The following is a 17,333-nucleotide window of genomic DNA, read 5'->3' as shown; positions in this document are numbered from 1 at the left end:
CTGATACAGATTAACACGCCTCCCACTCTAAATTAGGTTGGTATGGCATGATTTGTTCTTCACAAATCCATGTTGCTTGTTACTTATTATCTTATTATCCTCTAGGTGCTTACAAACTGATTGTTTAATAATTTGTTCCAATATTCTTTAGCTGACTGGTCTGTAATTCTCGAGTCCTCTTTTAAACTGGTTTATTTGGATGGAAAATTGAATTCTCAACTAAACAAAAATTTCATTGAAAATGTCTTCGTTCCTTGGAAAATTTCAGTTTTTCATTAAAAATATTTCACTTTTTGGCCAACATTTTTTGGTATTGAAATTTCTGCCATAAACTATTGATATTCTACAAACTCACATCCCCCTTTCCCATGTTTTTCATTCAGCTCTACTAAGAACTTTCAATAACATTTTCAAAAGCACCAAAGGGCTGGAATAAAAATAAGACACATTCAGATGCCGGATAACATCTTCTTAGCTCAATGTCAGTGATATTGCTCTCATATTGAAGTAATCACCATCATTGGTCAATAGAGATGATATAAACTGCTCCCACACAAATACTAATAATGAATAAGAAGAACTATGTGAGCCAAATCTTTTGTTTTAATGGACAAGTTGTTTGTAAACAAGCCATTCAATTGTAATTTTTGTTATCATGTTTACACTTCATGACTAACCTTGAAATAAACTGATTTGGGTTTCAGTAAACATTGTTGCATCTGAGAATTCTCTAATTTTCTTTCAGTGAAATGCTTGCTTCCCCATTTTATAAGGTGATAATTTAACAACTAATTTTTACTAGAGCACTGGAAGGTAAATTGTCCTGTAAAGAACTAGGGCTTCACACACGTTCAGTCATTACTCTGAATGCCAGCTATTGTCGTCATTGGGAATGAGCCGCAAGACTGATTTTAACAGCCCTTTCCACTCCCCATTGTTCCCATGCCCTTTTATTTAGGAATTCAATGTAATCCCTGATTGTTATATACACACAAAACTGGCGGCCTGATTCCCCATACCCTGTCTAGTCATTCAGACCTATGCTAAGAGAAAGCAAATTAGACTGATAGGATTTTACATCCATTTGGCAGAGGGGTATTTGACTACACAAGGTGCAAAGAATTAGGGAATCAGGCCCTGGATATTTACTAGAGCTGGGCAAAAAACTTTCATGGAGACCCTTCTCCATCAGAAAACACTGTTTACACAAAACCGACCTATTTGTGTGTTAAATTATATAAATTTTGATTCAATTTTGTTTAGAAAAAATGGGAAAAACATTTAGAAAATGTTGAATCCTCTCCTCTCGATAGTTTTTGAAAGAAAAGTTTTGGTTTTTCATTTTGAAACATGACTTTATTTTATATAAAAATAAATAAATGCAAAGGGTCAAAATCAAAACAAAGCATTTCAAATTTATTGAAACAAAATAAAACAATGAAAAATTTTAAAGGTTGGCTTTTTGTCCCAATTTTGAACAATTTTTTCCCTAAAAGCTCACAATTTTTCACAAGACAGAAAATTTGTTTTCCAACCAGCTCAAGTATTTACTGATTGCTGGCAAGGTTAGTTTACATTAATGAAGCCCTGGTGTTGGATCTGATCCTCATTTACCCTGAGTCCACTTTACGCTTCTCTAGGGTATGTCTACAGAACCATGGCAGTGCTTTAACATGGCTGTGTAGTTGTGGCTCCAGCACTGGGAGCTGGGAGAGAGCACATCTCCTAGCACTGGTGCACTGTCTACACTGGCACTTTACAGTGCTGAAACTTGCATCGCTCAGGGGGGTATTTTTTCACACCCCTGAGCGAAGAAAGTTTCAGTGCTGTAAGTGGCAGTGTAGACAAAACCTCAGTCATGTAAAGGGACTTTTAAAAGGGTATAAATACAAAGTCACTGTAAAGTGACCTTAGTGTAAATGAGACCCATTAAATCTGTCAGTAAATAGGCTGGGCCTGAGGCACTTTGCACTGCTCTCAGAATGTGAAGTGGCCTTAAAAGGAATGTAATTTACATTTACATTCACTTTAAGGCTTTTTTACACTGCTAGAGTGGTGTACAGTAGCCTTTGTGTAGTTGAGAATTAGGCCCGTAATTTGTGCATTATTACAAAACTGTCCTTCGTAAATCCAGTTTTGTGTCCTTCTTGGTGTTTGCATCCCAATATTTCCTTAAAATGTGTCAGATCTTGGAAATTAAGAGGGATCCAGACATTCTTAATAATAATGACATAAATTCAGATTAAAAATGAATAAATAACTTATTCATTAGACTACTTTTGAAAAATAATTCAGAAAACACCCAATGACACCCTCAAAATTCGTACATATGTCCTGAGTAGAACTGATGGAAAACAAGAATTCAATTTTGCAAAACATTTTGAGGTTCCAGTGTGGAACAAGCCAATGACATTTGGCAGGGGGTTTTTTGTGTGAAAACAAAATGAAACAGCTAGCTAACAGCCTGGTGATAAGGGCACTCACCTAGGATTGTAAGGGACCTAATTAAAGTCATTAGTCCCTGTCAGGAGGAGAAGGGGTTTCAAACTAGGTCTCCCACATCCCAATTGGGCGTCCTGGCGACTGACTGTCCTAGGGTGGGTCTCTCTCATTTTGACCAGCAATTTCATCCTGGACCTCAGAAACCTGCCTGATGAAAGTTTTGTCAACATTTTGATCTTAACAAATTGGTATTTTCCAACAACAACTACAAAAAGTTTTGTCGAAAAGTCCCCAGTCAACTCTAATCACAGCAGGCTGTGCTGTTTACCTGCCGGAATATTGTTGGTAGTGATTCCTCTAGCAACAACTAAGACTAAAATGTTAATACCATTGTGGAGGCAACACTTATACAGAAAATGTAACATCATCAGCTAAAATGGTAGGGCTTCAAAATCTCGACATTAGCTAAAGGCACCTGAACAATCCCTTTCCCATACGTCAATTCCCTATATCAAGAGCTGGTTAAAAGTGAGAGGATTTTCAAATTTTCAATATAAATTTTGTGCATAAATTTTAAATGTTGTTCTTCTGAATATCTTCCATCTGATTTTTGCTGCTTTTCCAACCAGCTTATAGGGTGATCAATTTTTAAAAAAAAATGAATTTTGAGGAAAAATTCCTGAACAGTTCTATTCATTTCCTCATTTCTTCTGAGTGAGTTTTCAGCATAGAGGGGCAACTCTCATCTTGTTCCCAAGAGGCAAGAGTGGATTATATTCTGGCTCCAACACATTCCTATATTAAATAAAACTGAGCTCGGGCCATATTTAGCATTGTAGTATCCTTCTGAAAAACTTTCCAATATGCAACACTGTGCATATTATACATGAAGGATGTGAAAACCCTATTGACACAGTAAAAAGAAGGCCGAATGGTATTTTTTCTCTGCAAGGATGTAATTCCATTTAGCTACACTGGGAGTTATGGATGCAAATTAAGGGGAGACTACACCCCTTAATTTAGAAGGTGTGGCATTGGTGATTAGTTAGGGGGCACTTCCATCTGATTCACTACTGAACCAATGGGGTTAGGGAGCCTTCATAGAATCATAGAATATCAGGGTTGGAAGGGACCCCAGAAGGTCATCTAGTCCAACCCCCTGCTCAAAGCAGGACCAAGTCCCAGTTAAATCATCCTAGCCAGGGCTTTGTCAAGCCTGACCTTAAAAACCTCTAAGAAAGGAGATTCTACCACCTCCCTAGGTAACGCATTCCAGTGTTTCACCACCCTCTTAGTGAAAAAGTTTTTCCTAATATCCAATCTAAACCTCCCCCATTGCAACTTGAGACCATTACTCCTCGTTCTGTCATCTGCTACCATTGAGAACAGTCTAGAGCCATCCTCTTTGAAACCCCCTTTCAGGTAGTTGAAAGCAGCTATCAAATCCCCCCTCATTCTTCTCTTCTGCAGACTAAACAATCCCAGCTCCCTCAGCCTCTCCTCATAAGTCATGTGCTCTAGACCCCTAATCATTTTCGTTGCCCTTCGTTGTACTCTTTCCAATTTATCCACATCCTTCCTGTAGTGTGGGGCCCAAAACTGGACACAGTACTCCAGATGAGGCCTCACCAGTGTCGAATAGAGGGGAACGATCACGTCCCTCGATCTGCTCGCTATGCCCCTACTTATACATCCCAAAATGCCATTGGCCTTCTTGGCAACAAGGGCACACTGCTGACTCATATCCAGCTTCTCGTCCACTGTCACCCCTAGGTCCTTTTCCGCGGAACTGCTGCCGAGCCATTCGGTCCCTAGTCTGTAGCGGTGCATTGGATTCTTCCATCCTAAGTGCAGGACCCTGCACTTATCCTTATTGAACCTCATTAGATTTCTTTTGGCCCAATCTTCCAATTTGTCTAGGTCCTTCTGTATCCTATCCCTCCCCTCCAGCATATCTACCACTCCTCCCAGTTTAGTATCATCCGCAAATTTGCTGAGAGTGCAATCCACACCATCCTCCAGATCATTTATGAAGATATTGAACAAAACGGGCCCCAGGACCGACCCCTGGGGCACTCCACTTGACACCGGCTGCCAACTAGACATGGAGCCATTGATCACTACCCGTTGAGCCCGACAATCTAGCCAGCTTTCTACCCACCTTATAGTGCATTCATCCAGCCCATACTTCCTTAACTTGCTGACAAGAATGCTGTGGGAGACCGTGTCAAAAGCTTTGCTAAAGTCAAGAAACAATACATCCACTGCTTTCCCTTCATCCACAGAACCAGTAATCTCATCATAAAAGGCGATTAGATTAGTCAGGCATGACCTTCCCTTGGTGAATCCATGCTGACTGTTCCTGATCACTTTCCTCTCCTCTAAGTGCTTCAGGATTGATTCTTTGAGGACCTGCTCCATGATTTTTCCAGGGACTGAGGTGAGGCTGACCGGCCTGTAGTTCCCAGGATCCTCCTTCTTCCCTTTTTTAAAGATGGGCACTACATTAGCCTTTTTCCAGTCATCCGGGACTTCCCCCGTTCGCCACGAGTTTTCAAAGATAATGGCCAAGGGCTCTGCAATCACAGCCGCCAATTCCCTCAGCACTCTCGGATGCAATTCGTCCGGCCCCATGGACTTGTGCACGTCCAGCTTTTCTAAATAGTCCCTAACCACCTCTATCTCTACAGAGGGCTGGCCATCTCTTCCCCATTTTGTGATGCCCAGCACAGCAGTCTGGGAGCTGACCTTGTTAGTGAAAACAGAGGCAAAAAAAGCATTGAGTACATTAGCTTTTTCCACATCCTCTGTCACTAGCTTGCCTCCCTCATTCAGTAAGGGGCCCACACTTTCCTTGGCTTTCTTCTTGTTGCCAACATACCTGAAGAAACCCTTCTTGTTACTCTTGACATCTCTTGCTAGCTGCAGCTCCAGGTGCGATTTGGCCCTCCTGATATCTTTCCTACATGCCCGAGCAATATTTTTATACTCTTCCCTGGTCATATGTCCAACCTTCCACTTCTTGTAAGCTTCTTTTTTATGTTTAAGATCCGCTAGGATTTCACCATTAAGCCAGGCTGGTCGCCTGCCATATTTACTATTCTTTCGACTCATCGGGATGGTTTGTCCCTGTAACCTCAACAGGGATTCCTTGAAATACAGCCAGCTCTCCTGGACTCCCTTCCCTTTCATGTTAGTCCCCCAGGGGATCCTGGCCATCTGTTCCCTGAGGGAGTCAAAGTCTGCTTTCCTGAAGTCCAGGGTCCGTATCCTTGCTTTAGTGGAGGTGCTATCTTTTGAGCTACTTTGGGTCATTAAAGATCCCATGTCATTTTCCCATCAACTAGGATCATTGTTAATTTTGGTGACCTGGATAAATTCCTATTGAGTAAGAACATTTTGTTTATTTAAAATCCCTTTGCAGTTCTATTGGAACACTTCAGTAGTACTGTAATTCCCCCCTGCCCCCTCCCCTTTTAATATAAGCCCCTGTCTTCCAATCTAGAAGTGGCTACATTGCAGCGGCAGGGCAAAGTGACCCTTCCATTTAAAAGCTCTAAGCATGCACTCAAAACTCCTAATGAAGTCAGTGGGAGTTCTGAATGGACATGTACTGGAGGAATTGGGCCCACGTTTTGCAATCATGTCTTTGGGATCTTTCAGCTCAAGGCACTATGTAAATGTCAATAACATCTCAAAATGGGGTGGGATCTGAGTTATTACAGAGAATTCTTTCCTGGGTATCTGGCTGGTGAATCTTGCCCACATGCTCAGGGTTCAGCTGATCACCATATTTGGGGTCGGGAAGGAATTTCCTCCAGGGCAGATTGGAAGATGGGGTTTTTTCGCCTTCCTCTGCTGCATGAGGCATGGGTCACTTGCTGGAGGATTCTTTGCACCTTGAAGTCTTTAAACCATGATTTGAGGACTTCAATAGCTCAGACATAGGTGAGAGGTTTATTGCAGGAGTGGATGGGTGAGATTCAGTGGCCTGCATTGTGCAGGAGGTCAGACTAGATGATCATAATGGTCCCTTCCGACCTTAATATCTGTGAATCTATGAATCTATGAAACTGGCTTTGGGATACACAATGGGCATTGACTTCAATGGGAGTAGGATGGGATCCCCAAAAGGGTGCATAAGACTGACTCTTTTCCAAGCTCTCTCTCCCAAAATAAAATAGGCGAATGGGATGAAAAACAAAGCGGGTTGTAAATTCAATATTAGTAAGAAGAACAACATACAAACTAGCAGGTAAAATCAATATGTTGAAGAAAAAGCCTAACTGTGCTGTATATTAGATTCCAACATGTAAAAGTACCTGTATATTATTCCCTTAGAATGAAGAAATTGCAGACCACAAATTATTTCAGCAGCATAGAACCTGGAAAAAAACAACAAACATGCATCAGAACTGATGTCTCTCCACAATAATTCTCCATTTGGGGCCAGATCCGCAGCTGGTGTAAATTGGCATCACTCCACTGCAGTCAAAGGAGTACAAGCAACATCTTCAAAAGCAGCCTAGTGATTTTAGGACCCCAACTGGGATTTTCCTACACCCCCCATGGGGGTGTTTACGTCCCCTGAATTTCCCCAACACCCCCCAGTTTTGTGAACTAGTTACATGCAGTGTTGCCAATTTAGTGATTGTTTGGAAATTTGAATGGAAATTGAAACATTAATACACTATAAAAGCATATACAGTGTATCATAAAATACGTGTATCTGAAAAAGTAGAATAGATCTGAAAAGTATGAACATAGACTAGCTTCCTTATACAGCTGTTTATGACAATGTCAGTGCACTCATTTTGGTGATATTGGACAATTTAATAATTTCAAATTATGATTTGTAAGCAAAGTCTAAATGAGCTCTCCCTGACAGCTAGTGATGAGCTGGGGGCTGGGGGGAAAGGCTTCAAGACCAGATTGTATTTACATTCACACCTAATTTACCTAGGTACCCAGCAAACAGACTATAGATTTTGGCTGGGGTTGGGTTACAAATCACTTGAATGCGGGGGGAGGGGCAGGAGAAAGAAATGTTGTTGCTCTTATTGTATGAGTAAAGGGCAGTAGAACTGTACTTAGCCTCTGCTCATTGAGAGCATCAAGAGAGAGGATGGGGACAGGTGTTTTGCTTGATGGTCTGCCTGAATCACAAGTACTATTTGACCTGCCCCCTCCACTGTTTAAAGACAGAGCTGATTGGGCTTCATAGACATAGTCCATAGTCTTTTGTTGTGTTAAGTGACCACTACAGCTGAAATCACTGATAATCAGGTCTAAGTGCTTAGACCTGCTGTGGGACAGTGTTTCTGTGGAAGAGATGGCCCAGTCTGCTCTAGCAGTGAGGTTCCCCCACTGAGAGCTCAGCTAAAATCACTGAGAGCTGGGTGGAACCTCAAGAGACCAACTCACAGAGGTCACAGTGGCAGGTAGCAGCAGAAGGTGACGTGCAGGGCCATTGGCAACAGAGCGATGGAGTGAACGGTGGCACAATGAACAACAATGGCCAGAGCGAACAGTGAGCAGCTGGAGAAATGAGCAAGGTGTCTTCTTGCCCCCACACCTGGGAGGTGAACTCATGTGAAAGCACCTCTGAACTCTGAGTCTCCCACTGACCAAGGACAACACTGGTGAGTGTTAATGAGGCTGTTTCATAACACAGTTCATGTGAACAAACATGGCTGTGGCATCATACTTTCTATTTAGGCAAGAGGCACACACTATAAACTGGAGGCCAATGTTAAGTGCATTGTCACTTGTTCATCCTGAAGTTGAACACTGGTTCTGAACAAGACCAGCAAATGCTCACTATCTTTCTGCAAGAAACAAAACTGACTGGCTAGATGCATGTGATGCAACAGTGAAAGACTCAACAGTTGAAAAAGTGAAGAACTCTCTCACCACATTCAAAAAATTTGCATACATGGCTGATGAATGCACCAATGCAAATGGTCATCAAGTATTAAGTCATTTTTCAGAGTAGCAGCCGTGTTAGTTTGTATTCGCAAAAAGAACAGGAGTACTTGTGGCACCTTAGAGACTAACAAATTTATTTGAGCATAAGCTTCTGTGGGCTACAGCTCACTTCATCGGATGCATAGAATGGAACATATAGTAAGAAGATATATATTATTATCACTACAAAAGTTTTTTTCTCCTGCTGATAATAGCTCATCTTAATTAATTAGCCTCTTACAGTTTGTATGGCAACTTCCGTCTTCTCTGTATGTATATATATATCTTCTTACTATATGTTCCATTCTATGCATCCGATGAAATGGGCTGTAGCCCACGAAAGCTTATGCTCTAATAAATTTTTAGTCTCTAAGGTGCCACAAGTACTCCTGTTCTTTTTATTAAGTCATTGTGTACGTTATCTTGATGTCAGTGGTAGGCCAGTACATGCATTTCTAGATGTTCAAGTTACAGAAGATAGATTGCCTGCACCTGTGACAACCCACATCTTAGAAGAGTTAAATGCTTGTCAACTGGACCCCAAACAGATGGCTGCTTGTGCATTTGATGGAGCTGCAAACTTCTCTGGAAGACATGGTGGAGCACAAGCTTTTCTCAGAGAAAAGTGTAACCCTAGTCTCTCCTGTACACACTGCAGAGGCCATCTACTCCAACTAGGGCTAGTACGAACTGCAGACTCTTCAAAAGACATTAAAAAAGCTATAAATTGAATGTCTTCTTTATAGTCTTTTTTCAGCAAGAGTCCAAAAAAGACTGAATATCTTGGAAAATATAGAAGATACACTGGGACTGAAGTTCAAATTAGTGCAAACTGGAAAACCCTCTGGCTTTCTCATGAGCGATCCTTGGCTGTTGTCTTAAAATTACTCCAGCCATTATTATTGTCTTTGGAAAGTGTCTACCAAGATAGGATGGATCTAAGTAGTGAGGTTGGTGGATTACTTTTGCTACTACGTTCAGAGAAGACAATTGCCGTTCTTTCTCTTCTAAGTCTACTGTTGAAACCACTTGGGTCATTAAACAATGCCATCTAGGCATCTGCTGCAACAGTAGTAGATCTTTGTCCAGCAATAGAAGCTACATTTGGATCAGTCAGAGAGCTATCCATTGAAAAAGTACTGGAAGAAGCAAAGACTTCAGTCCAGAAGTTGACTAATGAAGGCATTTATATTTAATCCTTAAGTGAAGAGGACAAGAAGTGTTTGTTAAGACAACTGAAAAAGTACACAGACTTGATTCTAAAAAATCTACAGCAGCGACTTCTAGAGTCTACTCAACCTCTACGTAGGTTTTACAGATCCCTGTCTTATAAAACACTGACAGTTGAGTGGAGTGAGGCACTACCAGCAATGGGGCTGCCATGTGCTCAGGACAAAATAGAGCATTTGAACACAGAGTGGAATATCATACGACGAATGAATGAAGATTTGACTTCAACTTCTTTTTTATCATCACTAGTGGCTTGACCCAATCTTTATGCTATGTTTCCTGGAAGAAGTAGGAATTTCCTGAAAGAAGTAGGAATTCATTTCTTGCTACTCCCAGTCAGAACAGATACAGTTGAGCGTTCTTTTTCATCATTGAATAGAATTTTGTGTTTTGAAAGAAGTTGCCTTCTGCCTGATAATGTGAATGAACTAATGAGCATATCAATTGAAGGAATGGAAGTACACACGGGAAGCCACCAAAGATGAATGCATTGCATTCAAGAAGTACATTAACAGAGTTGTGCAAAATTGTAACAAGAAACCAAGAAGGATGTAGATGTAGTGCTTCATAGAAGGCTTGAGTAGCCAGCTTTAATTTGTGTGATGATTTTAAAATCTAATAAAATGGTTATGAAACATTTTTCAGTTTTTACTATGGTGCCATACAGCCCAACTTCACCCTCATGGTCTCACCCCTCATTGGCCCTGACCCCCCACCCCATTTCAATTTCTGGAGAAAACACTGCCAACTCCCTTTTTTCAAACTTAAGAGCCCAAGTTCCATTGACTTTTGATGAGGTTTAGGCTTCTAAGGGCCAGATTTTTAGGTACCTACAGATGACGATAGGTTCCAAGTGGGATATTCTAAAGGGCCTAAGTAGGTTTGGTTCTAATTGCCATATAAATCATTTGGAAAATCAATGAGAATTGGCACCTTACCTGCTTAAGCACTTTTGAAAATACTCTTAGGAGCCTAGTGTGCATCTTTAGGCATCTTTGAAAATCTGCCCCTACGTGCCTAAGTCACTTTTGAAAATGGGACTTAGGCTCCTAAGCCACTTAGGTGCTTTTGGAAATTTTACCCCACATCCGTTTACACCAGCTGCAGATTTGGTTACTTGTGTCTTTTGTAGAGTCCTTTTTAACAAGGTTCTTTAGAGACCCTTGTTCACAGTACATTTTTGCATTGGGGTGAAATTTCACCCCATACACAGGCCCAGTGTAGGACCAATACGCCACTTAAGTTTCACTTCAGCCCTCAAAATAGGACCCCTCTGCCCAGAGGTGAATATTTCCACTGGAACCATATTTCCACTGGATTCTACTGCATCCTCTCATCAGACCTTGAACGTCCTAGGCTGGGGGCACAGTCCTCAACATTAAGTTTAAAAAAAACCCCAACAAATCAAACTTTTATTTAAATTAGGCTCTGTTATTTAAATAGAAATGGAGTACTTGTGGCACCTTAGAGACTAACAAATTTATTTGAGCATAAGCTTTCGTCCGATGAAGTGAGCTGTAGCTCACGAAAGCTTATGCTCAAATAAATTTGTTAGTCTCTAAGATGCCACAAGTACTCCTTTTCTTTTTTGCGAATACAGACTAACACAGCTGCTACTCTGAAACCTGTTAAATAGAAATGAATTTCTAAGGTGTTTCAATATTGACTTTTACAATATCTTTTGTTGGCATAAGGATTTAGAAAAAACTTTTATTTATTTCAATTCCTCTAGTTCAATCGTGGCTAAATACATTTTTAATTCTCCCTCGGCGTATTTACTTTTTATATAAATTTACCTTTTTACCATTCGATTTGACAGGATTCATGTTCCCAGCCCGCTTTTTTGCTGCTCGGAGACGAAAACAAGAGACTCCCTTTTCTTTGGTAAAACACTATTTTTGTCCAAAGTAGATGGTCCCAGGCTCTCATGTGGGGGGTGGTGGCAGGGATAGCTCCGTGATTTGAGCATTGGCCTGCTAAAGCTAGGGTTGTGAGTTCAATCCTCAAGGGGGCCATTTAGGGATCTGGGGCAAAAATTGGGGATTGGTCCCTGCTCTGAGCAGGGGGTTGGACTAGATGACCTCCTGAGGTCCCTTCCAACCCTGATATTCTATGATCTCTGCATAAAGGGGCATGTGGCTTAACACAGTCATCCTAAAGCTAAAGAGCTTCAGGGAATGGCTGAGGCTTATGGGATTCTTTTGTAGTCATTTTGCTCAATGGCTTTTTCTAAGGGTACATCTACACTGCAACTAGGGGTGTAACTCCCAGCTCAGGTATATGTACACATGCTAAAGTTGATTGAGCAAGAGCCTAAAAGTAGCAGAGTACCTGCAGCAGTTTAGGAGGTGGGAAAGTCTAGTTGCCCAGAGTACAACCCCATTCTGGACCCCAGGTATGTGTTCAGGAGGCTAACCCATGTTGCTGCCCACATTGCCATGCAGTGCTGTTTTTAGGCTAGGGCATATATGTCTACCTGAGCTGGAAATTACACCCCCAACTGTAGTGTAGACACATCCAGAGTCTTCTCCTGCCTGCAAAGATTTTCAGCAATCAAACTGGGAAATCCTGATTGTTTTACTGCCTCTGCAGTGGGAGTCTGTTCATTTACACCAGGGCTGAACATGGCTCAGTGTGTGCTGCCCACATGTGTTCAAGGCCAGAAGATGTCCCCAGATGTTTGACACTGAGCATCAGGGGCCTGATTAGCCTCTTGTTTACTCCAATTTTACACTGCTGTAACTCTGCTAACTTCAGCAGTTTCACTCCTGATTTCCATCAGTGGCAGTGAGATCAGAACTAGGTCCCAGATCTGAAATTCAAAGTGCGGCACAATTGGCATGGGGGTTGGGGTGGGGGGCGGGAAGAAAGCTTTAAGCCACCTTTGTGTTATCAAAATTCTGGCCTAACTGGGGCCTCCCCAGCTCCCAGTGCAATTTAGGGAAGCCCAGGGGCTGCTCTAATTTTCAACAGTCACCGATGGGCTGCTGCACGGCCCAGAGTATTCCAGCAATGGCACTGTCCTCCCCCAATTCTCCTCCTGCCCCAAGATGTGTCTTGCCAGAGACAGAGAAGGAAGGTGGCTTGGGGCTGCTTAAGCCACCCCTGCCTAGCCAAAGGAACACCTCCTTTCTGGAGAAATCCCCAGCAGCTGTTCTGCACCCTTTTGTGGTTGGAGCCAAATGGAGGTGCCAAAACAAGGGACAGAATCAGGGTCCTGGTGTGTTGTCAAAAGTCCTGCTATTGCCTTACAATTGTCTTCCCTGTAGATTACCTAGAGATGTGGATCAATGTAACCCTACCCTCTTAGTTCTTTACTGAATGATTCAGACTTCGTATGAAAAGACCCAGGTACCTACTTCAGCACACTGACTGGGCCTGCTGATCCATGACTGGAAAAATCAGCTGAATGAAAGGCTACACAGGACTGGAAGATCTTGAAACAGAAAGTACACCTTGTGCGATTGTTATGGTTGCACCTAGACCCCTCAACTGTGATTGGGGCCTCATGGTGCAAGGTGCTGTATATACACAGTGTAAGAGAAAGTCTCTGCCCTGAAGAGTTTACAAGCTACACAAGATAAGACAGAGAAAGGGTGGGAGGGGAAACAGAAGCACAGGGAGAGGAAGTGACATGCCCGAAGTCAGTTGCTGAGGCCAGATGACAGCAATAATACCAAGCCCTAATATAGTAATTTTCACCTGTAGGTCCAAAAGCTTTACAAAGGAGGTTCGGTATCATTACTCCCATTTTACAGATGAGGAAACAGAGGCACAGAGAGGAGAACTGGCTTGCCCAAGCTAACACAGCAGGCCATTGGCAGAGCAAGAAACAAAACCCAGGTCTCCCGAGTCCCCATGCTTTATCCATGAGGTCATGCTGTCTCCCTATTACACCAAGTATGTGACCTATAAAGTAAAAGGCAATTAAATCATCTTACATTGCTCTGGCGGTGTCAAACTTGTGACAGCTTTGGATATGAAACATTAGGTCTCCTCCATTTAGATATTCCATTACGAAAAAGAGGTTTTCCTAGAAAAACAATAAAAGTCTAGAATTAGGTACTGAAAGTAAAAAGGAGGGGGAGGAGAAAGGGGAAGGAAAGAAGGGTACAATACAAGGTTGGATTTCTGAAGCAACCAACTTATTTCACTGGTATTTCCTTCCCACTTTTTTTTCCTTGACCCCCTACTTAGCTCCCACTGCCCAGATTTGCATAATCACTGGTAAAAAACATAATAATAAACAAACCCTAACTCACACATAGCATTTTTCATGAGCAGATCTCAAAGTGCATTAAAAGGAGGTCAGTTTCATTATCCCCCTTTCAGCAATGGGGAAATGGAGGCAAGGAGCAGTGAAGTGACTTGCCCAAGACCAGCCAGCAGAGTGACAGAGCTGCGAATAGAGCCTAGGGCTTTTGAGTCTCAGTCCAGTGCATTGCTCACTAGGCTACACTGCCTGCCATGGGCCCCAATTGTAGAGACACTTGCTCATGTGAGCAACTTCATGTATGGCAATAGTCCAATAAGGAGCTTGATCCTGCAATGTGCTGAGCACTTTTCCAGCAAAGCACTTAAGCACGTGCTTAATTTTAAGCAACTGAATAGTTTTATTGATGGGAAATATTTAAACAATTACTGCGAAGGTTTAAGTGAATAATAATTCTTGTCGTATGCCCAAATGTGCCAACAGGTCACAGAAGCTTTAGAAAGCCGCTTCCTACTTCCAAACTGGATACAGATAAGTGTCCTAATACTGCAATTGGATCCACACAGAAGACTCTGAGGCTAGTACGGTGCCCCATTATATAAATGGGGTCCTGCATGGGAATCAATAGCAGGACTGGACTCCAAAGTTTCAATTTCAGCTCTTTGCATATGGGCATTGTGTATGGTTTTGATAGTGCAATTACAGTAGGGACAGCCCTGTCACTTGAGCCTGCACGAATCCGAGTGGATGCCCTGGTCTAGTGGTGTCAGAACGCCACAGAGAATTATGCCAGGCTGGGTTCTTGCTCTTGCCCTGACTCTGATAAAAACTTCCTTCGGAGTCTTGGAAAAGTCCTTTGACCTTAATGTCTGATTCTGCCAGGCTCTGAGGGACAGCCAGTGACATCAACTCCCACTGTGGCCCTCAAGAGTTTAGGGGTCTGAGGATCTTTCAGGAGGTGAGCGGGACTGTAGCTTGTGCATATGCAGAACTGAGAAATTAATTATTGACCTTAGAATTCTGTTGTAAACATTAATAAAACAATAGCTTAGATTATGAATTTAGGCAAAGTCTTAAACGAGTGTTGGGGCATAAACTCATCATGCCAGGAAGCACTGTGCCTCAGAGGTACCCTGGGAGACACAATTTCTCCCTTGCTTCTTTCTTGATCCTGAAGGGTAATGATTTGCTGCTGGCCTGTAAATTACTCTTCCAACCCTGCTGGCTCAGTTTCTCTGGCCAGCCAGTTCCCCTCCTCTCCCTGTTGCCATGCTCCAAGTGGGGAGTCAGCTGGCAAATAGTCCTGCTTACTCCCATGTTCCTGGACCTGGATGGTAAGGGGGGTTCTTCCTCCTGTTCTTGGGCATATATTCTGGGTCAAAGTACAGCCCTATGTTTGCAGTGTCCTGTGAACACGAAAAACACTATATACAGTGGACACCTTTCAAATCTGGACATTCCCCACCTGTTGGAGTCAATCTTAAAATGGCCTTTTCCATTCTAAGTACAGAGAAGACTATAAATACCACAATGCTGTAAGCACCCATTTTTAATGAGTGCTTACTAATGAGTGTGCTACGTGTTATCATGGCACAGGGAATTGTGTTGCCCAGTGCTGTGCAATACACAACATTAAAGTGCTCTGCCTTGAGGAACTAGTAACTGAAAAGACAAACACACATAAGACAGTGTGCAATGGGAAACAATCTTAAAATTATGTCAGCTTCCTGGGCACTAGGCACTCTGGTAAGGGGTTGACTGATTTCAGTGGGAGATGCGTTACATGATCAAACCCTTAGTGCTTTGAGAAATAGAATGTACTTTCTACCAAAGCGCATTGTATCACTTGGCACATTGTTTACCTTCTCAGGGTGTGGCATGCATAGAGTTAAATCAGCATGCTCCTGCCTTACAGGCAACTACTGTGAAAATGAATAGTTGCTGGCAGTGGTGATTTTGCCTTTACAAAGAGCAAGCATGAAACAGGGCAGCATTTAAATTAATCTTGTGAAGGTATGTTCTAACTAATCCTGTGATCAGATGGAAACACTCCACAGCACTTTCCATGGGGTATGTTTATTTTTTAAGCACTGCATATATACAAATATACAATGTCAGACCAGAGTGGTAGCCGTGTTAGTCTGTATCAGCAGAAAGAATGAGGAGTACTTGTGGCACCTTAGAGACTAACACATTTATTTGAGCATAAGCTATCGTGGGCTAAAGCTCACTTCATCGGATGCATGCAGTGAAAAATACAGTAGGAAGATATAAGAACATGAAAAAATGGGGGTTGTCATACCAACTCTTAACGAGACCAATTGATTAAGGTGGGTTATTATCAGCAGGAGGAAAAAAAAAACTTTTGTTGTGATAATCACGATGGTCCATTGCAAACATTTGACAAGAAGGTGTGAGTAACAGTAGGGGGAAAATTAGCATGGAAAAATAGTTTTTGGTTACTGTAATGACTCATCCACTCACAGTCTTTATTCAAACAGATTGACAGAGCCAGAAGAGTACCCAGAAGTCACCTACTCCAGGACAGGCCCAACAAAGAAAGTAACAGAACACCATTAGCCATCACCTTCAGCCCCCAATTAAAACCTCTCCAGCGCATCATCAAAGATCGACAACCTATCCTGTAGGACGATCCCTCACTCTCACAGATCTTGGGAGACAGGCCAGTCCTCATCTAAATTTAATGGTGTCCTGTTTGCAGATTAATTCCAGTTCTGCTGTTTCTCGTTGAAGTCTGTTTTTGAAGTTTTTTTGTTGAAGAATTGAGACTTTTGGGTCTGTAATTGAGTGTTCAGGGAGGGTGAAGTGAACTCTGACTGGTTTTTGAATGTTATAATTCTTGACGTCTAATTTGTGTCCATTCATTCTTTTACGTAGAGACTGTCCAGTTTGGCCAATGTACATGGCAGAGGGACATTGCTGGCACATGTCACATTGGTAGATGTGCAGGTGAATGAGCCTCTGATAGTGTGGCTGATGTGATTAGGTCCTATGATGGTGTCCCCTGAATAAATATGTGGACAGAGTTGGCAATGGGCTTTGTTGCAAGGTTAGGTTCCTGGGTTAGTTTTTTTGTTGTGTGGTTGCTGGTGAGTATTTGCTTCAAGGTGAGGGGCTGTCTGTAAGTGAGGACTAGCCTGTCTCCCAAGATCTGTGAGAGTGAGTGATCGTCCTTCAGGATAGGTTGTAGATCTTTGATGATGTGCTGGGGAGGTTTTAGTTGGGGGTTGAAGGTGATGGCTAGTGGTGTTCTGTTACTTTCTTTGTTGGGCCTGTCCTGGAGTAGGTGACTTCTGGGTATTCTTCTGGCTCTGTCAATCTGTTTCTTTACTTCAGCAGGTGGGTATTGTAGTTGTAAGAACTTTTGCTAGAGATCTTGTAGATGTTTGTCTCTGTCTGAGGGGTTGGAGCAAATGCAGTTGTATCTCAGAGCTTGGCTGTAGACAATGGATCATGTGTT

The 17,333-nt window shown here is 42.3% G+C and overlaps 1 protein-coding gene across 4 annotated transcripts in view; it reads right to left on the bottom strand.

Annotated features, from left to right (window-relative positions):
- PRKCQ (protein kinase C theta) overlaps positions 1-17,333 on the bottom strand; it is a 96,585-nt gene that overhangs the window by 21,042 nt on the left and 58,210 nt on the right. For all 4 annotated transcript variants that reach the window (XM_038386867.1, XM_038386868.2, XM_038386866.2 and 1 more), the window contains 2 exons: positions 13,581-13,672; positions 6,765-6,827 (listed from right to left, as the gene is read on the bottom strand). In XM_038386867.1, coding sequence (XP_038242795.1) covers positions 6,765-6,827; positions 13,581-13,672 — 155 coding nt within the window. The remainder of the gene's footprint in view (positions 1-6,764; positions 6,828-13,580; positions 13,673-17,333) is intronic.

This window comes from Dermochelys coriacea, chromosome 1 (assembly GCF_009764565.3).
Source record: "Dermochelys coriacea isolate rDerCor1 chromosome 1, rDerCor1.pri.v4, whole genome shotgun sequence".
Lineage (NCBI taxonomy): Eukaryota > Metazoa > Chordata > Testudines > Dermochelyidae > Dermochelys > Dermochelys coriacea.
Note: the sequence above shows the minus strand (reverse complement) of the source record. Positions and strands in the feature narration are given on the sequence as shown.